The sequence below is a fragment of the Narcine bancroftii genome, chromosome 4, assembly GCF_036971445.1.
Source record: "Narcine bancroftii isolate sNarBan1 chromosome 4, sNarBan1.hap1, whole genome shotgun sequence".
Lineage (NCBI taxonomy): Eukaryota > Metazoa > Chordata > Chondrichthyes > Torpediniformes > Narcinidae > Narcine > Narcine bancroftii.
This window is the reverse complement of record NC_091472.1, coordinates 301031146-301057085: the sequence shown is the minus strand read 5'-3', so window position 1 is coordinate 301057085 and position 25940 is coordinate 301031146. Positions and strand designations below refer to the sequence as shown.

Below are 25940 nucleotides of genomic sequence, written 5' to 3'. Positions count from 1 at the left end.
TGTTTACCAGGATGAAGCAACTGAAATCAAGAAGAGAGGTGGAAAAAAGTTAGCATCTTTCTCCTTAAACTCATGAATAGATCAAGTAGGGAAAACCAATTTCCTCAGGCAATCAAATCACGCTATACAAAGAAGTCTCATGTCTTCACAAAATTAACACGAAGCTGTGCACTGTTTGCCAGGGAAGCAGCATGGGAAAGTAATGACAACACACTGGCACAGCAGTTCGTACTGCTGCTGCACACCAGCACTCCAGTTCAATCCTGACCTGAAGTTCGCAAATTCCCTATGACCATGTATGTTTGCCCAGGTGATCTGGTTCCTCCCATATGCTAAACGTAGATTAAATGGTTATTGCTGATTGCCCTGTTGAACATGAGAGTGGCAGGAGAAATGGAGGAGGTGATGGGCATAACAGAGAGAAAAGGGGTGGGGATGCAAGGCCTACATTGCATGGAAATATCAAATATTGAAATTAATTGAATATTTTTAATACCATGTGGCATCTTACCTTCCATGGCGACATGCTGTGTATATAGAGCCTTCCTCACTGCCAACTACAAAATTGTTGACATCACCCAATGGGAAAGACATGCAAGTAGCAGCCACTGCTTTTGACTGTTTGTGCATCAACTCCATGCTATCCTGAATGAAACAAGAATTTGTCAATTCAACATCCTTATTTGTTTGTTCTTCGCAAATCATAAATCTTGATGAATTTTTTTCCCCCCACTGTATTCCAAGATGGGAGAGGGAAGGGACAAGAAAACAAAAAGAAACACAGCCCAAGTACATACTAAACCTGAAGGATCAAAGCTTCATATTCTCATAATTATATCTATTTCAATTCTGTGATTCCAGTCTCCTTGTTGCCCAGTTCATTACATTTACATTTTTGCCTAATGACTTATCTGTACTTTTCAGGACATTTGTTCTTAAGGCCAACATGGAGTTCATCAACTAATATGAAAGAAAATTAAATAGCAGTCAGATGAAATGGACCATAAATTTCTATGGAGCCAATAACAAAGTTGCTTCACCCATTAGAATGCATGATTTATAGTGTCAAACAATACTGAAGATATTTAATAAATTGATTAAATACAAATGTAGAGGAAAACCTATCACTTCTCATTTGAATCAATCAAAAAAAGTTAGAACTTTTCATTATGCCTTGCAGGCTTTACCATCCACCACTGTTTGCCAATTGTGTATTGAAGAAAATCAAAGATGTAGAAGAGATAACAAATTAAGATCTCACCAGCTGATGAGGCTAGCGATGATTGGAAAAGGTTTGAAAGATGAAAATTTGGAAATCATGGTTACATCACTCCAGGAGCTAACACTTAAATGCTTGTGATTGATGAACAGGGCTTTAATGCAAGTTAGGATATGAACTGTGGAATTTTAACTAAACTTGAATTTGTGGAAGTTGTCTAGCAGAGAACTGAAATTGAAAGGAAATAGTTTCAGCAAAGAGGATATGAAGAAGTTCCAGAGGAGGAAGTAAAGAGATTTGCAGATAGTAGATCTACAAGGTTAGAAGCAAGATTAAGTGGGTTACCATGGTTGCATGTTTGAAACTAGTGGTAATATACGTTGAATCCAATGGTCCACAATAAACAACCACCTAAATACAGATGAAAATTGAAATTCTTTAAAACCATTTATGACATTGGAAAATGAATGCTAAACTTTCTTGATTGTAAACTTCAGTTATGTACTGAAAAGGAAATATTTAAATTAGTTTAAAAAAACTAATGCAGAATAAACATAAAAAAGCTGTAAGCCCACAGTTCTTGGAGCCTATCTCACCATGACATATTGGGAACCATATGTTAGAGAATGCCGACCACAGACCTCCATCTCTTAAAACGACATGATTATGAACACAATAAGATTTAAATATGTAAAACTGGACGATACGACTTCTTTGCTTTTTGTTATTTCTTTGTTTTATATGTTTTATTATTTATTGGTTTTTGAATTGGGGGAGAAGGGAAAAAAGGAAATGTCACTGTGTATATTAGTGACGATAATTTGTGAATTTTGTTATTGATATGATTCATGGTGCAAGAAATTTAAAATAACTCCACACCTCTCATGTAAAGAAAACCAAAGAATCTCGACCCACGGTAGAAATATTTCTTCGTCTCCAACTTAAATGAGTGACTCTTTATTCTGAAGCTTTTAAACTCCCAGTTCTTTAATATCCCATTATGAGAAATACTCCCTCAGCATAAAAGCACAATGAATATTTTATAACCAATAAATTCAGATAGAAAACATTTTTAATTGTTTTAATGTTAATGACAACATTCAAAACCAAATTTGTGCACCATCATAATTTTTTTTATTTTAGACATTAAAGACATTTTTCCATGATCTTCCATGCTTCAGTGAATATGTAATAAAATATAATGCGCAGAAAATAATTGAACTGAAAAGTTCACGCTGTGTGCATTTATTTCATTATATTTACATTACCTGTGGTTGAGAAAGCATATCCAAACTCCACGAGCAAATCTTCCCATCAGTAGAGACACTGATCAGGTTATGGGCATTTTGAGAACCAACCACATTCACGCAATAGACTGGATGCTGCAAGGAGATTAATGTTACGTTTAATACTGTATTAAGAAAAATTTTAAAAATTAAAAAATAGAAATACAGTATGTTTTCCCATATCCAAAGTTGTGAATACTGAAAAGATCCAAAAACTTTTTTGCAGCACCGACATGACATCACAAGTTGAAAAAAATTTAAACACCCGGGGCTCTGAAGCTCTGTTGGCAGATTTTAAAATAAAGAGAGATTTCAAAGACAAAAACCAAAAAGTCGACCCCCCTGAAAAATTAGTCCTAAAAATCTCAACTATTACACAAATATATATGGTAAACGTAAAAAGTACAAAAGCCCTATTTTAATACAAGTATCCTCTAGTTTAATTTCATGATTGATTTAATTTACTACGGTAATCAAAAAATTTTCTTCACAAGGTTTCTCAAAGTACATTTTGATCTCTGATTTTTAAATTTGTATTTCAAAATGAAAAGACCATCTTCAATGGTTGAAAGTTTAAACCATACCGTATGAGCAGCAGCGGAAAGTGGTGTTCTCTGGACTGGCGTCCTTTTGTTACTGCGGTTATCCCAGAGCACTATCTGACCAGAATATGTTCCTCCAACCACCAGATTTGGATGAAATCGTGCAAAAGAAGCTGACATTACAGATGACTGTTGTAAAACAAAGTTTGTTCGATATTAAATTTTCAATTGCATTTGTTCAGTAGATAGAATCTATCTTTATTTTTATATAACCTGGTTGCACACAAAATAATATATTGTTCCCCATACATTTATTCACTTTGCAAATGATATTCTAGTAAGTTGCTCTTAACAAAGTCAATAAAATCATACTGTGTGGCAACAGGGTATTTATCTCAGCTTCTAGACAATGACCCAAGAGAATCCTTCTGTATTAATTCCATCTCCCAGCATTTGATCTATTGCCTGATATGCCCAAGTGATTCAAGTGCTTACCTTGACATTTTTAAAATGCAACATTATTCAATTGAACATACTACAAACTTAGGAGCTTTCTGAACTCCATAAAAGGATGGCGATGTTTAGGTCAGTGTGATCCACTTTACTGTGGTATGAACAAGTTTCTGACACATTTCCTAATCTTTTCTGGAAGTGTTTGAGAAATAACAAACTAAAAAGAAAAACAGACCTACAGTTTTTACCTTCATTCCTTGTTGCTGAATGGAGTGAAATTGATGGGATTTGGAACTATATTCTTGCAAATGAATATGCATATCAGGTACATGATCCTTTATCCAGACATCTAAAATCCAGAAAGCTCCAAAATCCAGCAAGTAGGGACCAGTGGTCGGGGGAGGCGGCTGAGGGACCAGCGGCTGGGCGAGGTGGTCGGGGGAGGCGGCCAGTCAGGGGAGGCAGCCGGGCGAGACAGCTGGACGGCCGGGCGACTGGAAGGGGGTGGGGGTGGATACGGCAGCACAATTTGGGTGGGGTTTCCGAAATCCAGAAAAATCCGAAATTCTGAACACACTGTCCCCCAAAGGTTCCTGATAAAGGATTGTGTACCTGTATTGTGACAAAGTGGATATTTGTTTCCTTCTGTTAGCTTTATTGCCAGTTATCTGAGTGACCAGTGACTATTCCTAAAACAAAATAACCATGCCTAATTCTAGGTTCCCAATTTTTAAAAAACATTTCTTTTATAAGGATTAGGTGTAACTATTCCCAATAAAAAGTTAAGGATTCAAAGTAACATTTAAAGGAATTCTAGGCTTTTCTAATACTTTAAGTGCCAAAGTTTAAAACATTGATCTTCTTCAAAGTGAAATTTAAAGTACTGTAATTGCACGTGCTATTTTTAAAATCAAATCACAACAAAATGTATCATTTTACTTTGAACTTTTACCTGTAGTAAATTATATCTGCATATTATGCCGAAACATTAAATATTTTTTTTTTGCTTTCTGTTTTTACGTCAATGATCAAATTACTATTTAGTTTCATGACATTTAGCCAATTAACATATCTTTAAGACTACAATTCTACTTTGTAGATGATTTTGTGCAGTTCTGTTAACACAATCAAATTTATATTACAAGCATAAAATCAGAACTTCTGACATCACAATCAATGAGCAGACAAATTAATGCAATGATGTTAAAGTGAAGCTATAATTTACATCCTTAGTTCCAGTCATACCATTAACATTAGAAAATCTGGTACCATTTGTATGTGCATCAATGCAATCTATTTTAATTAAAGAGTGGTATAATATCTTATATGTTGATCAACTTTCCTCACACACAAACAGCAATGTGCAATTAAATTTGTGTTAAAAATTAACATGCAGACTGATGAATTAGCACTGACAAGCATTCAATAATCTATGGCAATGGTCCAGCTTTTCATTAAAAATATTCAGCAAAGATCCACTTTTTCTTCAACAGAAGGGCTCAAGCCCAAAACATTGGTTATGTATCTTTATCTTGACCTGATGCCTTGTGTTTTTACTTTAATCATGGTGTCTGCAGACTTTCGTGCTTTACCCCACCTGGCAGTGGAAGACGTATTCTGGAGTTGTTTTCTTAAATTTCATGTTCCACACAAGGGCAACACCATCTGGTTCATGGGCAGCATCCTCATTATTGTTGTAGGAAGCAACAAGGAGTTCTGGATACTGTTGACCACAAAACCAAGAAAAGAAAGAAATAGGAACCAGAAAGTTAAGTTGCCCCATGTACAGAGATAGTATTCTGAATGGTCATTACACTTCAGTCATTTTCAAATTCATGCAGCTGAAATATGCTGCAAATATTAAAATAAATACCAGAAAACATTTCAGAAATTGTTAAAAAAAAAAATGTGGGTCACAGTAAAATATAAATCTTTTTTTTTTTAAATACCCTCATACATTGAAGAAGAGGTCAGGCCCAAAATGTTGGTTATATATCTTTATCTGCTATGGATGCTGTGAGACCTGCTGAGTTTCTCCAGCATTTCTGTGCTTTTACATGTACACTATCATTTTAAATATACTATTATCTTGGATTACCTAATCAATGTAAAATAATGTCAAAAGGAGAGGTTCCTTTGGCCAATACTACAACATTTACCTTGACATTTTACTCGACATAATAGTTATTCAATTTTCTCTGCATAACAATAAAATGCATAAAATGTCCCATTTTTGATAGATATTCCTTACGAGTTGAAAGCATAAGAAACAAAGTCTTCAATTTACCTGAGGTGACCAGTCCATGCATGTAACAACGCGATGTTTTGACCAGCGTTCGTCAGAAAACTCTCTATTTAAAGAAAGTTTAGCTCCACCCTGGAGCTCTCTATTAAGAAACAAAACACATTCAAAATTGTTGATCATAAATAAACAGCTGTCACTGCAACAGCAGCATGGATATAAATATTACCCTTCTTTTTCTTCTAAATCCTTGCCACTGTAGTCAAAAAACAAATCCTTATGCTCTGCAAGAGCTCGTTCAATAATTCTAGTGCTGTGGTCAAAGAATGTGAGGAATTCATCAGAGTGAATTATTTGCTGTTTTTCCTCTTCTGTAAGTTCATGAGGTACACCTATAAAGTGAACAAAGCTTCCTTACTTAAGATCTTTAGAATTGTTCTTTACATTAAATTTCAAAGCCATATTAATTGTACCATAATTAAAATCCCACTTTCAATTTTTCAACTCATCCATTATTTAGCCACTGAGACACAAATCTTTTTTTTTAATTTTTAAAAATTTTTCACACTATGAACCATATTGACCAAAATACACACATTTCCCTCTTGAATATACAGTGTCATTTTCTCCCCTTTTCCCCCCCTCCCTTCCCTCCCTCCTTCACACCCCCCTCCCTACCCACTCAACGTTCAACATATACAAAATACAATAATCCCATTAAACAATGTCATCACACAATGAAAATAAACAAGAAAATTGTGTCATCTACTTTTACACACTGGGTCAGCTCATTTTGTCTTCTTCTCATTCTATCATTTTAGGGGGTGGAGGTCCTCTCTGTTGTGTTCCATGTACGGTTCCCAAATTTGTTCGAATACCGTGACTTTTTAAAAAAATTATATGTTATTTTTTTCCAATGGAATACATTTATTCATTTCTATGTACCATTGCTGTACTCTCAGGCTCTCTTCTGATTTCCAGGTTGACATTATACATTTTTTTGCTACAGCTAAGGCTATCATAATAAATCTTTTTTGTGCTTTATCCAATTTGAGGCCTAATTCTTTACTAATAATATTACTTAGAAGAAAGATCTCTGGATTTTTTGGTAACTGAGACATAAATCTCATGTCATCTTTTGCTACTGTTCAAACATATCATGTATATGGCATGGCAAGATTTATTTTTAAGAATGCTGAATTTTCTTTTAAGTCTCAATTTCATTGGCAAGGGAAAAAAAATCTTCCAACTTGAATATTAATGGGTATTTACACCACTTGAAATATATTTGTGAACTACATGGATTTTTATGACAATCCAATAGTTTGTGGTAATCCCCACAACAAACTGCATTTTTAAATCCAACTTCTATTCCGATTTATATTCACATCAATCCACACGTCTTTTCCAAACTTAAAGATTTTCCATTAGGCTTCCATTGCATCTAACAACAATAATGGAAGCACACCAAAACAACAAGCAAAAAGGAGGGAAGAAATGTTCAAAATAAATAAAGAGCATAAATGTTTATTGCTACCTGTGTTCATGCAAAATTCTATTCAAATGGAAATCAGTGCTAAGGCATAGTCGAAATAGCTTTTCCAACCACAGAAACACATCTTTGCATAAATGTTATAGGAATAATAAGAAGTATAATCTCAAAAAAGGGTAGCTATTGAAGATACTTAGGGATAGGATTCATGAACATTCAGAAAGCCATGGTCAGATTAGGAACAGTTAGTATGGCTTTGTGCAGGGCAGAACATGTCTTACAAATTTTACTGACTCTTTTGAGGAGATGATAGAGGCAACTGATGAGGAGTAAGCAGTGGACGTTGTCTATATGGAGTTTAGTAAGGCATTTGACAAGATCCCTCATGGTAGGATGTTCCAGAAGGTATAGATGCATAAGATGCATGGTGAATTAACAGTTTACCTAATTGGTAAATTGGAATTGGCTTCCCCACTGAGTACAGAAGAGAGTGGTGCAATGCTGTTATTTGGGTTGTAAGTCTATGACCAGTGGTGATCCACAGGGATTGGTGTAGGGACTCCCATTGTTGGTGATACATAAATTTCTATATACATGTTTGATTTGGATGAAATTGTAGGTGGGTGGATTTGTAAATTGGATTGTGGATTGTGGAGGAACACGTGACCTCTGGAACATTGTGGATTGCGTAGGGTCACATGACCTCCAAGTCTGAAACATTTGGAGGTCGCATCATCTGCTAATCAAGCATGGACTCCGGACACCCATTAGTGCACACCTTACCGTTGGGTCATTTAAGTGACTCAGTGTCATCATTGACCAGCTCAAAACATTGATGCACACCACATATCTCCCTCTCTGCCTCTTGGTCCAAGTCATGGACATCACTCCTCACCAGGTCGCTTCTGTGGACATTGCTGGAGGAGTCGTGGGTAAGGTGTGAACTACACTTAAGTTGAGCCAAAACGATAGATCAGTGCTGGCAGAGTGATGTACTCCCATTGGTACAGGGAATCGGAGTGTGTTTGAAAGTCTGCTTGTAAAGTGTGTACACGTGCAAGGGGATGTAGGAGATAAGCAGCCACTGTAATTAGAGTACATTCTGGGTCCGATGTGCATATCTATATAGTTGTTTAGCAGAGAGTAATTAAATATTGTTTGATGTACTCCAATTTGATCCCATGTGTTCAATAAAATTATCTTTGACTGCAACACTTGTGTACAGACTTGTCTGTGAACCCACCGAACCTGATTCTTTCCCAAACACAACAAATGGTGCTGCGAGCAGGATTCAAAGAGTTTGGGCTGCACAAATGTGGAGTACTAACCATGTGGGAGATGGTGCTAATAAGTGTGTGTGTGGGTGCACTGTCAGGCGTCTGTGTTATTGTATACCTGCTCACCAAAGGAATCTTGGGGTCGGAATAAAAAGGTTTCCAGATGGACCAACAGACAGGATTATAGACAGGATTACAGGCTGGACCCCTGCAGAGAAAAGATAGAGAACCACGTAGCATCCTTCCTAGAGAAATCAGGATTTCCAGACACCGAGGAGAGTCACAGAGGGGCCCTTTAGGTTATGGTGTCTCTCCTGAGACACCAACACAAAATTACAGGAAAATTAGGCCAACAGGGTGCAAGTGACCAACCTAGAAAAGAAGGCAGCTTCCAAGCTGATTGGAACACAGTAGTGGCAAGCAGCTCACTGGTCTGGCTGGCAGCTTGATCCAGGAAAAGTCTGAGCAATTGTCCAGCAGAAGGAGGGGATCGACACATGTGTGGATAGATGGTGATGAGCATGAGGAAACTGAGTCCTATGACACGTCCTCTCTTCCCCACCCCACCCCCCATGTGCCTAAGCCTTTGTAGCCCAGTGACCATGCAGTCCCAGCATGAGGGCACCCTGTCGACCCTCCAAAATGGGGAAGTAGCTGAAGTTGAGGGGATCTCAGGTGGGCACGCAGGCAGTCACTGTAAAATTATAGAGTCCCGGGACTACTCTGCCAAGGAGCTAATCTGGCAAGGGGACCAATACCACCAGCAATCAGGAAAACACCTCGTCATGCTGTTGCTTCAGCTGAGAGACAAGGGGACCTCCAATTTTCTTCTCTCTCATCAGGAAGCAAGAGCCCTGAGCAGTCTAATTGACTAACAGACAACTAACCACACCTTGCGGGCAATGCCAAAAGGGGTCAATTCTGGCACCACCCTATGGGAACGGGAGGTGCCATTACCACACCTGCTCCTCAGAAGTGTTTCTGATTTGTTGGACATACATTTGGGGATTTTTCTTCATTATGATGAGAAGTCTTCTGTCATCAGTAGTGGAGATTTCCTTGAAATACCAGTCTCTTTGTGATTACTGAGCTCACCAGTATATTTTCTTCTAAATGATGTTCCAAACTGTTGATTTTGGTAATTCTAAAGTTTGGGTGATGCATCTTATTGTTTTTCAGCCTTATAATGGCTTCTTTGAGTTTTATTGGTCCTTGTTGAAAAATGGCAACTGAACTCCAAAGGTGATTAAAAGCTACTCACATACCACTTTAAGTATTCCCTAGGCCATCAGTGCTCTGTGATTAGTAAGGGATTGCTTAATGTGGTATGTGGGAAGGGAAGGTTGAGAACCACTACTCTCGACCCAATTGTTACTGAAATATTTTGCTTGAGAAAAATTGGCTTGGCCCATTTCCTTGGGAGTTATGAAACTGTGCACAAAACAAGTCAATTATGTACAATTAAAACAGTGGTTTTCAAACTTTTTCTTTCCACCAACATATCACCTTAAGAATCCTTTATTAATCATAAAGCATAGGGAAAACTTAAAATGATATGTGAGTGGAAAGATAAAGGTTGAGAACCACTGGCTTAGAAGCAATCCAGATCCCTGCACCAATGAAGCAATTAATCATACCCAAGTACTCACAAACACCTGTGAAGACAAATGTCCCAAACATTATGGTGCCCTTAAAATGAGGGTACTAGTATAAAAAGTGCTGTAATTTCTACATAATTAAACCAAAATCTATACAAATAACCTTGAAAAAAAATCTGGAATATGCACTTTAATTATATATTAATTGTTTGATTACGTTTAAAACTGTGGAGCATAGTGGCAAATAAAGGAAAAAACTGTGTTTCTCCCAAACATTATGGAGGGCACTTGTTGATGCTTTTATATATGGGTAAATCTGAGGTAAAAATATTCTTTCATAATTAATTTATTTGCATAAAATACTTAATATTAGTAACAGACATCACATTGGTTACTCTTAACTATGAAGGTGCTTGTTAATTGATCCAAAGTGAATGAAAACAGATTTTACTACAGTGAAATCCCTGGTATCCAGCATCGACCGGAAAAGTAACTTTCCTGGTTGATTGATACTGCGTGTTGTGTGAAAGGAAAACTAACAACGAGGCATCCCAATATTAAACTTCCATATTTTTTTAGCTATTTATTTTCCACATTCTTTTTTCCCAATTGCTTCACTTCCTTGAATTCTGGATAACAGAGATTTTGCTGTATTAGACAATTCTTCAATATAGTTTTTCACCCGAAAATACCTTCTTGATCTTCTTCTTTTTGTACTTCGACTGGTTCTGGGTCAACTACTTGCTTGGGTACTTCCTCCTCCTCCTCCTCTTCTGCTGAAATATAACAACCATGAAACTCAATGCTATGTTCCTTTCAAATATCTTGAAACACTAATTTTCAATTATATCGTTTTTATAATGTCCTAAAGTATTCATCTCAAATATTCCCAAGTTCATAGAATACATCTTTTTATTATCACAAGAAATATTGCTGAAATCATGAGATCATTACTAAAAGTTAAGCAAGTTAAGTTATATTGCAAGATATAATAGAAGATTGGCCTCAAAATCCAGAAGAGTTAAAAGAATTTTCAATGGAGGATCTAGAAATCCAAAACACTAATGTGAACACTATTCAAATATCTGAAGAGAATGATCTGATTATTCAATTAATTTGGTATTATTCTTTATAGTTTTGCTTGAAAAGGGCAGTAGCATGGATTCTTAAATTAAAAACTTTTTAACATCGTATCAAGAAAGAGAATCTGAAGTCTTGAAAGAGCTCTTACCTAACAGTTGATGCTGAATTGGAGATAATTTGTTTTTGTCAGAGAAAGGTGTTTGATAATGAGATATCAAAATTGAAAACTGAATGTTACAAAGGCAAGTCGTGTTTACAAGCTAAATCCTATTCTTGTAAATGATAGATTGAGAGTAGGAAGAAGATTGGAAAAAGCAATAATGCCAGAAGTGAAACATCCAATTATATTAGCTAAAGAATTTATTTCCGAATTGATTGTTCGATATATACATGAAAAAACAGATCATGGCGGTTATAATTATGTTATCAGAATTATGCCAGAAATATTGGATACTTGGTGCTTCATCATTGATCAAAAGAATTATATCAAAATGTATTAATTGTCGACGTGCAAATGCTAAACCTGGACAACAACAAATGGCGGATTTGCCACAAGACAGAGTTTCACCGGATGAACCCCCATTTACATGCGTGGGAGTTGATTATTTTGGTCCTTTACAAGTAAAACGAGGAAAAAGTGCTAAAAAAACAACATGGAGCTATTTTTTACTTGTTTGAGTACGAGAGCAATTCATATTGAAGTAGTGTAATCGCTTGATACAAACTCTTATATCAATGTACTTCGGCATTTTATCACTAGACATGGTCAAGTAAAGGAATTATGTTCTGATAATGGATCTAATTTTACAGGAGCTCAACTAGAGTTACGAAAAGCAATTCAAAATTGGAATCAACATCACTTATTTCAAAAGGAAATTAATTGGATATTTAACCCACCCACAGGATCACATCATGGAGGCGTGTGGATAAGAATGATTAGATCAATCAAGAAAATTCTTAATTCCATTTTGAATGGTCAAATACGTGAAATCGAACCTATTTTAAATAGTCGTCCAATAATGAAAATTTCTGTTGATTCAAATGACATGGAGGCATTTACACCGAATCACCTCTTACTTCTTAAATCTAAACCTTTAATGCTTCCAAGTCAATTTCAGAAAGAAGATATTTATGCCTGGCGCAGATGGAAACAAGTGTTGTTTATTGTGGATTTATTTTGGATTAGATCGATTAAAGAATATCTTTCATTGTTACAAGAAATTCAAAAATGGTCTAAAGCTAAACACAATTTTGTATGCGGAGACATTTTAATTAGCATGGACAATTCTGCACCAAGAAATTCTTGACTGCTGGGGAAAATCGTGGAAACCGTTCCAGACAAAAAAAGGTTTCTTTCAGCAAGTGCAGTTTAAAACCAAGATTGGTTGCTTAAATCAACCCATTATTAAAATCTGTCTTTTACAAGAAGCAGATAGTCTTGATTTCTAATCTTATATTTACTATATTTACTTTTGTATTTGTAATAGTAATTACTATATATTAGTCATTAATGTCTACTATAATAATTAGTGGCCAGAATATAAAGGTTAAAACCTTTGGTTTTATTTTTGATTTTTGTTAATTTTGTGCCTATACCTTTAAGAAGTATTGTTATTTGTAGTGTTACCATAGTTACTATGATGTCATATGTCACAAATCCGAGCAGACTGAGAATCTGTATCTCATTCTTTGAAGAATCATGACAGATATAAGCTCGAGATAACTTTTCTTTGAATTCATCTTAATTTCTTAATTTGTTTATTTCTTTTATATCTGTTTAAAGTTGAGTATCATTATCATTATATAGTATGCTTAATGTTTATACGTTATCAACAAATCAAAGTTACTTACAGCTGCAACTACAAAGTTTGATTTATTCAATTAATAAGAAGGTAATTCAGAATATCGTCGCTTATGTTTCTGTGAAGATGACATGTTTTGAAATTGGAACATACTAGAACTTGAAAAGTGTCATCTATATACCCCTCTCTGTAATTGGATTCTAGACTTCCTAACGGAAATGCAGACTGTCCTGGTTGGGCTCAGAATGTCGAGGACCATCACGCTGAGCCCTGGTGCCCCTTAGGGCTGTGTGCTCAGTCCATTCCTGTTCACGCTACTAACCGACAACTGCAAAGCCAGATCCAGTTCCAACAACATCAAGTTTGCAGATATCACAACAGTAGTAGGGCCTCATCAGCAACAATGGTAAGTCACACCACAGAGAAGTAGAAAATCTTGTAATTTAGTGCGAGAATAACAACCTGAGTCCCAATGTGGACAAGATGAAGGAGATAATCATGGACTTCACGAGAATCATGGACAACCACCCTCCACTGTGCATTAATAACTCGGTAGTGGAGACAGTGGAGAGCACCAAGCTCCTTGAAGACCACTAAGAAGTGTCCTATCCTGGGCACTTAACATCTCCTTACTTGTCAAGAAAGCGCAACAACAACTGCATTTCCTTAGAAGGCTGAGGAAGGGCAAAGCATGAGAAAAGTCGGAGGATCCATAGTCAGCTGTGTGACGGGTGACGTGACGTGCATGTGACAAGGTCTCAAAACAATAACAGACCAGACGTCAACCTTGCAATTCAAAGACAACGATGCCTCCCTTCCAGACACATTTAGCGTCTTCTACATATGGTTCAACGAGATACGAGATGAACAGGCTGATGCCAAAAAAAACTCCTTCTCCCCCTGAAAAACTGACACCTTGCCTAACCATGGCCAAGGTGAGGAGAATCCTTTCCAGGTAAAAAACCATCTGTCAACTTTCTACATAAGCTTTATCGAGAGCATCCTGGCCAGCTGCATCACAGTGTGGTACGGTTGCAGTAGAGCATTGGATGGGAGATCAATTCACAGGAGCATAAAAGAGGCAGAGAGCATTACTGAGGTCACCCTCCACCCCCAATCTTTGTGATTTACTGGGATCATTGTTTTAAGAGAACTCACAAAATCAGGGAGGATCCCTACCACCCCACACACAGCATCTTCTACTTACTCCTGTTGGGAAAGTGCCAGAACCACCAGCTGAGGAACAGCTTCTTCCCACAGGGAGTGAGATGGCTGAATGACTGCAACTCTACGAGACTCCGTGGACCTGTTTCATCAGGTTGCACTGGTACAATTGGATAATAAACAAACTTGAAAATCTGTATCAATTATGTATGACTAAAGCCATCAACTTTACTTCTCAAAGGTCTGCACGATTCTCTTCTGCAGACCAAAGCAGACTCTATAGAATGAGATAAAAGTAAAATATCAATCAATTCAATGGTGGGGAAGGATGAGAATTGCTGCTATTTCTTTCTCGACTGTCACATTAGTGTCCCATCCCACCATTCAATTATCTTGGGGGCTTGTTATCACCAGAGGATTGCTTCCATCTCCGGGGCCCCAACGCCCCTTTAGTGCAGCTCTTGCTTTGATGTTACAGTAATATTGGATCTTTGCTGGCTTTTGGCAAGCTCAAACATCCTGTCAGAAATCCACAGAACAAACAGCATCAAACCAAACCTTCTTTAATGGGATCTCAAATTCATGCCCCTTGAGTCTAGTGTTCTAACTTGCAAACACTATTGTGATTCAAATATAACGATGATATCTTGTTTGAACCAATAAAATCTGAGCCATAAAGAACAAATTCCTCGACCAGTTTTTAAAAATTATTTCTTCTAATACATGTTATGCCATTGAAACGATGTTTATTGTCCATCCTTACCGACACTGCAGAGATTATAGTGGCCATTCATACTGAAGTTCTGGTGTCGCTAACATTCTAGGATTTGGATCTAGCCAAAAAAAAGCAATGGTTCCATAAGACCAATTCTGTTGGTGCTTAATCTGGAGGCAAAATATTTCCCTTTGTGGCTTTTATTCTTTCATCGGACTTGTCAGCCACAAACGAGCCTGCAGCTGACGTGGACTTTTTACCCCCTTCATAAATCTTCGTCCGCGAAGCCAAGCCAAAGAAGAATGTGACTAGGAAAATGCAGTTATGTCCATATGGTCAAATTAAATCTTTTGAAAGTTTTTGTTCCTCTTCTCTGCATACTCTTTATGTTATTTTAATTGAAGAGCTTAAACTTTAGAATCCACACTTTATACTTGTGTCTTAAAATTCTAGTTCATCCTGCTTTTCTCACTGTTCCAAGCTCATGTCAAAAACAATTACTCCTTTATGCAGGTCACATGTATTGAGGAACAGTCCAGCATGAAGGTTCCCTGCACTATGATAAAATCAATTCAAATTCTGATTTTGGAAAGCTATTGGTTTGTCAGGCCAATTTATTTACTAAGGGCTTGCAAGCTATTCCACTGCTTGAAATGTGATGGTCAAAGAATGGGAAACCACCTGCCCAAACCAGGTCTCAGCAGCTAGTCCAGATGACCAGACAACAAAGGACAGATGGTACTACTGAGATTATGTGCTCCAATACAAGATGGCATTGGGATGGCACTATATTTTCTGCCTGACTGCCTCCACATTTTCTTCAACAGCAAGACTGTAATTACTGGCCCACCAGGGGAGTTGAAGGCATCCATTCAGGCTGAAGACTGAATAAAATATATCATGAAGGCCACAACAGCTGCCAAGCCACACTAACGTAAATGTGTTTGTAATAAGGATTTTCATATTCCTACCACAAATGCATTTATGCAGACAGTAATTAAACTCCCTCAAAGTTTGGTGAAATAGTGGCGAAATGCACACTACAATATTAACTTTTGCTTTATAAAAATGTAAATTTAACAGTAAATAGAAAATGAATTTGCTTACTATTCTGCAAAGTTTACAAAAGTAGGTTAATGACTTTAATATCCTGCATATATGTTCATGCTTGCAACCAAATGGGAAAGTTAAAACCTTTCCTTTCAAGAGCTTCAATCAGCTGCAAAGGAAAACAATAATCACCGCCTTTTGAGCAAGCATAGCTGCATTTGTCAGCCCTTTTTGTAAGAATGTAGCCAGAGCAATCAACCTGCCATCCATTCAGAAAGAAAAAAAACAATCTGAAAACACAGGGTATAATACACCTGCCAGAGAAAATGGCCATTTCAAGAGAAGCTAGTGATCTGCATGACCCCACTGAGGAGGCGGTAGTGCAGAGGGGAAGAAATGCTCAAAAAGAATTCACAGTGATTCCGATCTCTCACACACTGACACTTCCGTACAAAGCGTGCCAATTATAGCTTTTGTGCTACTTAAAAATGAAAGCTTTTTTTTCAAAAATAATCACACTGAGACACCGAAGACACACTTCCTTTCACAGAAATCGCTTATACACAGAACAATCTATTAATCTGAAAGCAATCTGTCATAGTAGGGGTCCAATGCTGTTCAAGCACAAAACTAGAAATGCGACACCCAAGATTGAAATAATCTCTGCAGGTGTGCTTCTCACCCCATGTCACTTTGTTGACAGTTTTACATACAATCAAAACCAAAACCTTAACATTAAATAATTTTAAAATGAACATTTTCTCAAGATCAGAAACATTGTACTATAATAACTATATTTTATATCACATGGATTCATCTGAAAGCAAATAATGGAAATACTGATGCATTTATTGAAAAATAATATATACATAGAAACAAAATGATTACCAGTATATTAAGCTTTACTTAACCCTATAATTTGATGCCAACATATTGATGAAAACTGCTGAAACTGACCAGTAACACTGCAAATTTTCTGTGTACACCATTATAAAATACAGGTTTTGATAATACATAGTTATAAAGTTTACAGCATGGAAACAGGCCATTCAGCCCAATTTTTCTATGCTGCCCGAATTGTCTATCCAAGCTAGTCCTATTTGCCCACATTCTGCCCATATCCCTTTCCCATCCATGTATCCAATAAACACCTTTTAAACATTACAATGGTACCTGCCTCCAACATTTTCTATGGCAGCATGTTCCATATATTCACTAGCCTTCACTAGCTAGGAGGGGTTGTGTGCACGGAAGAGGGGGTCAGGAAGCTCCAGTGTGATTTGGATAAATTGAGGGACTGGGCAGATCCATGGCAAATGCACTACAATGTGGATAAATGTGAGGTTATCCACTTTGGTAATACAAACCGGAGGGCAGATTACTATTTGAATGGCAATAGATTAAGAGATGGGGAAGTGCAGAGAGACCTAGGGGTACTTGTACATCAGTCTCTGAAGGCGAGCATGCAGGTACAGCAGGCGGTTAAAAAGGCAAATGGTATGTTGGCCTTTATATCAAGAGGGTTTGAGTCTAGGAACAAGGATACCTTACTGCAGCTGGGGCCTTGGTGAGACCCCACCTGGAGTATTGTGTGCAGTTTTGGTCACCTTATCTAAGGAAGGATGTTCTTGCAATGGAGGGAGTGCAGAGGCGATTCACCAGGCTGATACCTGGAATGGCAGGAATGACTTATGAGGAAAGATTGCGCAAATTGGGATTGTACTTGCTGGAGTTTAGAAGATTGAGAGGGGATCTCATAGAAACATATAAAATTCTGGCAGGACTGGACAGAATGGATGCAGATGGGATGTTTCCAATGATGGGAAAATCCAGAACCCGGGGCCATGTTTTGAGGATAATAGGCAAACCATTTAGGACCGAGATGAGGAGGAATTTCTTGATCCAGAGGGTGGTGAATCTGTGGAATTCATTGCCACAGAGGGCAGTGGAGGCAGGTTCATTAAATATATTTTAAGAGGGAATTAGATATATTTCTTCAGTATAAGGGTATTAAAGGTTACGGAGAGAAGGCGGGGAACTGAACTTTAAGATCAGCCATGATCTCGTTGAATGGCGGAGCAGGCTCAAAGGGTTGAATGACCTACTCCTGCTCCTATCTTCTATGTTTCTAAAAAGGTGCTTCTCAGGTCCCTTGTAAATCATTCCTGTCAACATTTATCTAGGACCTGGGTGGATGGGAGGGGGAAGGGTTAGGGATTGTTCTTTTTTTTCTTACTCAAAATCAACATTGTATGATAAGATTATGTTTCTGTTATGTAACTGATGACCCCTTCACCCTCATGTTTTCATGTTGATTTGAAAATAAAATAAAATAAAATAATCAAAAAGAATTATCTATGCCCTCTGATTTTAGATTTCAATTGCCTGGAAATAAGACTATTTCTTATGACTTTGTTCCAGAGAAAAAAATCCCAGCTTATCCTGCCTTTTCTTATAATTCAAACCCATCAGGCCAATAACATTCTTATGATGCTTTTCTGTACCCTGTCCTTCTTAATACCTTCCCTGTAGCTGGATGACCAAAACTGCACACAATGTTATAAGTGCGATCTCATTCCCATCTTGTACAGATGTAACATTATACCCTTATTCTTGTACAGGTAATCCCCGACTTACAACCATAAGGGGGACCGAAAAATTGGACATAACTCAGATTGGACGCAAGTTGGATTCACTCCACCGCGCATGCCTTAACGAGATCTTAAAGCAATTTTTAAAAATTTCAACAAATTAACCCTCTTTTTGAATTTTTTAATTTTTTTTCAAAAATATACATTGTAGCAGCCCGCGCCTTGGGCCGACACAGGAAATGACTGTCAAACATGGCAACCACAAAAGCATTGTGCAGGCTGAAATGCCTGTTTCCATAGGCCAACAGCAAAGCAGTGAAACTGGCCAATCACCACTGGTTGATTGCAAGGGGCCCAATCAGGGCCTGGGTATCCGAGGTAACCAATCTGCAGACGGCCCATTGAAGCCAAGCCCTGGTGGAGATGCGGCGAAGCTGACTATAAAAGGCAGAGTAGCCACTGAATAAACTCAGTGTCGAATACACTCCACTGGTGTATGTGCCTTTCTTTTCCTGCGGATTCAAGCGACAGCTTTAGGGCTATAATTGAGAGCTATAACCTAGCATAGTGACCTTGCTACAGTAGTGACCCTGAATGGTCCAAACGACACTTTAAACCCAAAGCAAGAACAACTAGTGATCAATGCCGTAGCATTGAAGCTGCCCGGCTTCTGGATGTCGCAACTACGGGTGTGGTTCTAGCACACCGAGGCACAGTTTGCCATTTAATGGATCTCCGCCGACAACATGCACTACTACCACGTGGTCAGCGCCCTCAATTTGGACATTGTGGCCCTCATCATTGACTTTCTCCAGCAGCCGCCAGAATAAGGAAGATACGTGGCCATCAAAGAGCTGTTAATCTACACTTTCAGGCTCTCAAAACGTGAGCGTGCTGCCCAATTGTTGCATATCGATTGTTTAGGGGACAGGACCCCTTCCTCCCTCATGAGCAACAATAGCCACAGAGAGAGAGAGAGAGAGAGGGGAGAGGGGAGAGGGGGGAGGGGAGAGAGAATTCACTTCGACAGTTCAGCAGCATCAACAGCTGGGACTGGAACAGGACAAGCTGGCAAGCTTGTGGAAAAACCCCATTTTGAAGACGGGTTGTGAGTTCTTAGTTCAGTCTGTTCCAAGCCCTTGTGGTCCATACAAGAGGAGAGGACTGGCTGCATAATGTTTCACTTGAAATAAGTGAAACAAAAAGGAACTCTGTGGTGACCTAAAGAAAGAGGTTATCATCTGGAAAACCCTGACAATGAAGTGATTGAACAGAAAGAATCAGTTGTGGGTGTCCAACGAGCAACAAATCTCTCTCTGAAAACCAGCAAGAACCTTTTCGAGCGGTAACCATTTAACTTTCAAGCACCAAAGCCCGGTGAAATTCATAAATGTTAAATTCTATGCACAGTATAAGAATTGCCTGCAACCAGTAAACTTGGAAGAGTGAGAAGTGTGATTGGACTATGAATTAAAGAACTTTTCTGAACTTATACACACATTACATACATGTGTGCTTAAAATTAGAAGGGGGTTAAGTTAATAGAAATAAGTTAAAGTTTGAAATGCTTTCTTGTTTAAAGATAATTAAAAGCAACTTTTGTTTTATCGTTGAATTTCTATTGATGCTGGGTTTTGGGGTCCTCTGGCCCATAACACGTACCAATCCCCTAGGCTTCGAGTACAATGCACTTGGAAGTTTACGGTGGCGGCCGTGCAACAACCATTACTGGGTACAGATTTCCTGCAGCCAAGGGTGCTGGCTAATGCATGCCCAGACATTTCAGTCATTCTCGCTCAAGGGCATTGAACTCACCAACCCCCACCTGCATTCAGTGAGTACTGCAAACAACGAATTAGGTCGGATCCTAAGAATTTCCCTCCATCACCACTCCTCACTTCCATTCAACAGAACCCAAACATGGGGTGAGGCACCAAATTGTTTCAAAGGGCCCTCCCCTCCACGTCAGGGCACGGCGTCTCCCCTTGAGAAAATCAACCTAGCCAGGGACGTTCAAAAAGATGGAGGAACTCAGCATCATGTGACACTCCGATAGTCCTTGGGCCTCCCCTCTCCAAAGGCAACGGGTGGTTGAAGGCCGTGCAGAGGCTACCACCACCTCAACGAGACCACCGTACCGTACAGATATCCTGTGCCCCATATCCAAGACTTTCCCGCTAACCTGCAAGGGGCACAGATATTCTCAAAGGCGGGCCTTATCAGGGGCTATCACCAGATCCCGGTACACTCTGAAGACATCCCAAAGACTGCCATTATAATTCCCTTTGGATTGTTTGAATTTGTCCGCATGCCCTTTGGCTCTGACTTTCCAGAAGCTGATGGATGCAGTGAGCCAGGGTCTGCATTATACCTTCATCTACCACAACAACATTTTAATCACCAGCCACACCCATACCGAACATGCCATCCACTTAAAATAATTATTCTCCAGGCTGGGCAATTTCGGTCTAACCATCAACCTGGCCAAGTGCCAGTTTGGCCAAGAGATTATTGACTTCCTGGGCCATCATAATGACCATTGTGAGAAGGTAATTACCCACTAAGGTGGATGTTATCCGCTCTTTCCTCATGCCATCGATGGTGAAGGGACCACAAGAGTTTGCAGGTATGGTCAACTTTTATCGCCGCTTCATACCTGCAATGTCCCACTTCATAAGCCCACTCTTTCTCCTCATGGCAGGACCCAGTAAAAATATACAATGGACCCAGGAGGCGACCAAGGCCTAAAAGGTCACCAAAAACGCCCTAGCCAATGCCACCCTCCTCATGCACCCATAAACAGACATCCCGAACGCCCTCGCGACAGACACCTCCAGCACAGCGGTTGGGGGTGTACTTGTGCAACTGGTGAGTGGACAATGGCAACCGCTGGCCTTTTTCAGTAAACAGCTCAGGCCACCAGAGCTCAAGTACAGTGCCTTTGATAGAGAACTGTCAGCCTTATACCTGGCAATTCAGCACTTTATTACTTCCTGGCAGGCAGGAAGCTCAAAATTTACACAGAACACGAACTCCTTACCTTCAGTAAGGTGTCAGATCCATGATCAGCCAGGCAACAGTGGCACGTCCTACATTTCTGAATTTACAACAGACGTTGAACACATAGCCGGCAAATCCAACATGCTGGTAGATGCCCTATCCCATCCAGCTATGGCCATGCATGACCCTGATATTCTGGTGTACCAGACAGCACTCATCGGCTTACAACTGGAGGACATTCAGATCGCCCCTGGAAATCACACACTGCTCTGCGACACCTCGACAGGTAAACCTCGCCCTGTCATTCCGGTTGCCTGGAAGAAGTGGGTTTTCGACTCGGTCCACAAATTGGCTCACCCTGCCATCAGGACTACAGTCAAAATGGTGGCGAACAAGTATGTCTGGCATGGCCTCTGCAATGAGGTCGTCCTGTGGGCCAAGACTGGTACTCAGTACCAGTCATCCAAAATCCAGACTCATATCAAAGCTCCATCACAAGTATTCAAGCCAGCACATCGCCACTTTAGCCACGTGCCCATTGACATTGTGGGGCCCCTATCCGTAGCGTGAGACACACATTACCGTCTCACAATGGTTGACCGGATATCCAGATGGCCCGAGGCGGTGCCACTATCAAAGGCTTCCACAGAAGCATGCACACGGGCTTTACTTAACACTTGGGTAGCACGTTTCGGGGTCCCTGAACACCTTGTATTGGACAGAGAGGCCCAATTCACTTCCAATCTGTAGACCGTCTTACCCCACACCGTGGGGACCCAACTCTACCACACCACCCACAGGCCATTGGGTTGGTGGAGAGGTTCCACAACACTGTAAGTCTTAATGGCACAGCTTACTGGACCTAAATGGGCTGACGAACTCCTTGGGTCCTGTTAGGCATGCGCACCGCATCCAAGGAGGACCTCGAGGCATCCTCTGCCAAGTTAGTCTATGGCACACCCCTAGTTACTGGGTGAATTTGTGACAGCCCCTGAGGACTGAGGGGAGCCCCTGGCTACCTAGTAGATTTAACTCTGGGTCACTAGTGATGCCTTTCCTGTTATCCTGGTTAATTTTTCTATCATGTCTTGCCAAAATGGCCTCACCTTGAACATGTAGCATGGTTTTAAAAAAAAAAGTTCCAGTCTCAGTCCCACATCTGAAACACATCTCTGATATTTCAGTTTTTGATCTATGTAATTTCTGTGGGTAAGGTATAATTCATGTAAAAAATTATACTGAACTCATTCATATCTTGCATTTATAATTGATATCACGCTGTCCTTACACCAATCTGACCAGCTTCTTTCTGAAATCACCACATCCAAGTCTGACTCCCATCTTTCTCTTGACCTCTGTAATCCTGGAGGGCATTTACATTTTTGTTATAAATGTGGGTGTATTCCCCATCCAGTCCATTCATTCCATTCCACTAATTTCAGGTGGGGTTAACGTTGGTCTCCATCTTTCTCTTAAGAACTATCTAAGTTGCAGAAAACAGAAGAAGGTCCCATTGGCCACTCCGTATTTATGTTTTACTTGTTCAAAAGACATAAAGCTTCCTTCCTATGTTCATAGGCAATCACATAGTGGTGCTTTTATTTATATCCCTAATTTTTTACTTTCTTGCCACATTCAAATCATATGTATTAGTATGGAATCATCTGTCTTTTTTTAAACTAGTGATTTAACAATTCATTTATAGATAAAATCCTTTGCTTCTCCCTCCTCCATTGAGTACATTCCCATCTGAGTACATTCCCATCTTTAATGAAGTAGGCTGCGAGAAGCAGTGAACTGGAATTCACTATGTATTGTTCAGATGGCTGGCTTCTCCCTCACCTACCCCAATATAAACCCTGATTTTCCCACCTTACCTCAGATTCACCCAAGGTCTACCAGCCATTAATAGTGTGTTTGTACTCCTCCCTTGTCTCAGAGTGAAATCAGTCACATCACAATTTTAATAGCTTAACTTTGAAACAGGATGGAAGCCCTGTTGAAGCAAGGCATGCTTCAGGTCAACCCTCTTTTCCCAGAGGGCCCGGAGGAATATGCCTACTGGCTGGAGTGCTTCCAGTCCTACCTGACAGCCACAAAGACATCTTCGGACATTCTCCAGAGATTGGCACTTCTCTCTCGAATCGGCCCCAAAGGGAATGCTGTCATCCGAGACTGTGCTACATATGAGTCGACCATTGAAGGCTTGGAAACCTTCATAAGGCCCCAGAACAACGTGCTGGCAAGGCAGAGTCCAGGTGAATCACTGGACAATTATGCTCTTGAACTGTGGGCCCTGACCAGAAAGTGCCACTATGAAGCGGACACGGCCTGGGTGAGAGAGAAGAGGAACAAATCAGGTACACCCTCTTGGCAGGAGTGACATCTAGCAGCGACTGCTAGAGTTGGAGAAGAAAAACTTGGCCAGCACCCTGGAGCTCGCGAAAGTGCTCAAGCAGGCCCAACTGGGAGATGATGACCTCATAGGCAAAAGTGATGCCTTTTCAGAGGACCAGGTCATTGGGCACCGGTGACTGCCGCAGCCCCAATGCCACTGTGGCCACGTACAATCAGGGACAGCACCCCCGCGCTCAATGCCCTGCAAAGGACTCAGTGTGCTCAGGATGCGGTAAGCGAGGGCACTGGGTGAAGGTCTGCCGAGCTAAAGGGAACCCAAAGAGGACGACCGCATGTGCATCCCCCCAAAATAATCGCTCGACATGCGCCTGAGTCCCAAAGTGCTGGCCTTAGCCTCTCCGTGCTGCTCACCACCAGCATCTTGCTGCGCTTCATGGCGGGACCTGCCACCAGAAATAAAGCATCATGGGAAGCCACGGCGGCCATCTTGCCGCGCTTCTAGGTATACACCATCTTGTTTTTCCACGGGCCATAAGGAGAGTCAACATCAGCAGGAGGAGAGACTGGGTTTCTGGAGCACTGACATCGGTCATCCTGGATCAGGCAATACTTCACCAATTGAATAACTCAATGATGGAGGTGAGGATAAACAGTCATTTGACTGATTGCTTAGTAGACACTGGCTTCACTGAGAGCTTTATAAACTCTGTGACGGCTCTGCGGTACAACTTAAGAGTGTACCCCACAGATTATTGTATTTTCCTAGCTTTGCACTCGCACTCTGTGTCAGGGGCATTGTATAGTAAATCTAACAGTAAAAGGGGGGAATTTTGTAAGTTTTGAATGTATGTACTGAAGGATTTGTGTGCTTCTGTGCTGCTGGGCCTGGACTTCCTGTGTCACCAAAAAAGTATGACCATGGAGTACTCAGGACCACTTCCTCCAATCACAGTGCAGAATGGAAGGTCCCAAAAGCCACATGCGGTCTCTCCACCCTAAATATTGATCCCTCCCCCCACTGTTCCTGAACCTGACTCCCGATTGCAAACCAATAGCTACAAAGAGCTGGCAATACTGTGTGGGGGATCGGGAATTTATTAGAGCTGAGACGTAGCGGCTGCTCAAAGAAAACATCATTGAGCAACAGTCCATGGAGACCCCAGGTAGTAGTCGTGAAAAGGGAGGAAAGGTCCAGGCTAGTGATTGACTATAGCCAAACAATAATTTCACACTACTGGACACGTACCCCTCCCTCAAGTTTCTGACATGGTAAACAAAATTGTGCAGTATCGGGTCTATTCGACCATCAATCTGAAAGATGGATATCTTCAGTTAACAATCCGTTCCAAGGACTGTCCCTACACAGTATTCAAGGCAGACAGACGGCTCTATCAGTTCCAGAGAGTCCCTTTTGGCATCACTAATGGGGTCTCAGTCTTCCAGAGACAGATGGGCAAAATGGTCAACGAGTACGGATTGAAGGCCATCTTCCCTTATCTTGACAATGTCACTATTTGTTGACACTCTCTGGAAGACCATGACGCCAACCTCCAGTGATTTCTCAACACAGCCAAGGCCCTGAACTTCACATACAACTCTAGTAAGTGCATGTTCCGGACAAAATGCCTGGCGATCCTAGGCTATGTAGTGGAGAATTACATCATTGGTCCTGATCCCAACTGAATACACCCCCGTTAGACCTCTCAATTCCGAAGACCACAAAAGCCTTAAGGAGGTGCCTGGGCTTCTTCTCCTACTACGCCCAATGGGTCCCTCACTATGTGATGCCTCTAATGTAGCTCTGGCCGCTACCCTTAACCAGGAGGGCAGGCCTTTTTCTCCTGCACCCAACAAGGCCATGAGCTTCAAAGAAAGAGAAAGAGGCTCAAGCCAGTGTAGAGGCCATCAGGTACTGGAGTATTGGAGGCATTACCAAGCCAGCAGAAAATATACACTGCTCACTGACCAGCGATCAGTTGCATTTGTTTAATAATGCGAAAAGGGGAAAAATAAAGAATAATAAGATCGCTAGGTGGAGAATCAAACTATCCACCTATAATTATGACAG

At 40.1% G+C, this 25940-nt stretch overlaps 1 protein-coding gene across 16 annotated transcripts in view; it reads right to left on the bottom strand.

The window, feature by feature from the left end:
- The window catches only part of LOC138762171 (cytoplasmic dynein 1 intermediate chain 2-like), a 128609-nt gene that overhangs the window by 46750 nt on the left and 55919 nt on the right, over positions 1-25940 (bottom strand). For 12 of the 16 annotated variants that reach the window (XM_069935721.1, XM_069935719.1, XM_069935713.1 and 9 more), the window contains 7 exons: positions 10802-10885; positions 5972-6134; positions 5788-5887; positions 5098-5223; positions 3090-3236; positions 2488-2601; positions 512-645 (listed from right to left, as the gene is read on the bottom strand). In XM_069935721.1, coding sequence (XP_069791822.1) covers positions 512-645; positions 2488-2601; positions 3090-3236; positions 5098-5223; positions 5788-5887; positions 5972-6134; positions 10802-10885 — 868 coding nt within the window. The remainder of the gene's footprint in view (positions 1-511; positions 646-2487; positions 2602-3089; positions 3237-5097; positions 5224-5787; positions 5888-5971; positions 6135-10801; positions 10886-25940) is intronic. The other 4 variants (XM_069935718.1, XM_069935725.1, XM_069935722.1 and 1 more) reach the window with 1 other exon arrangement.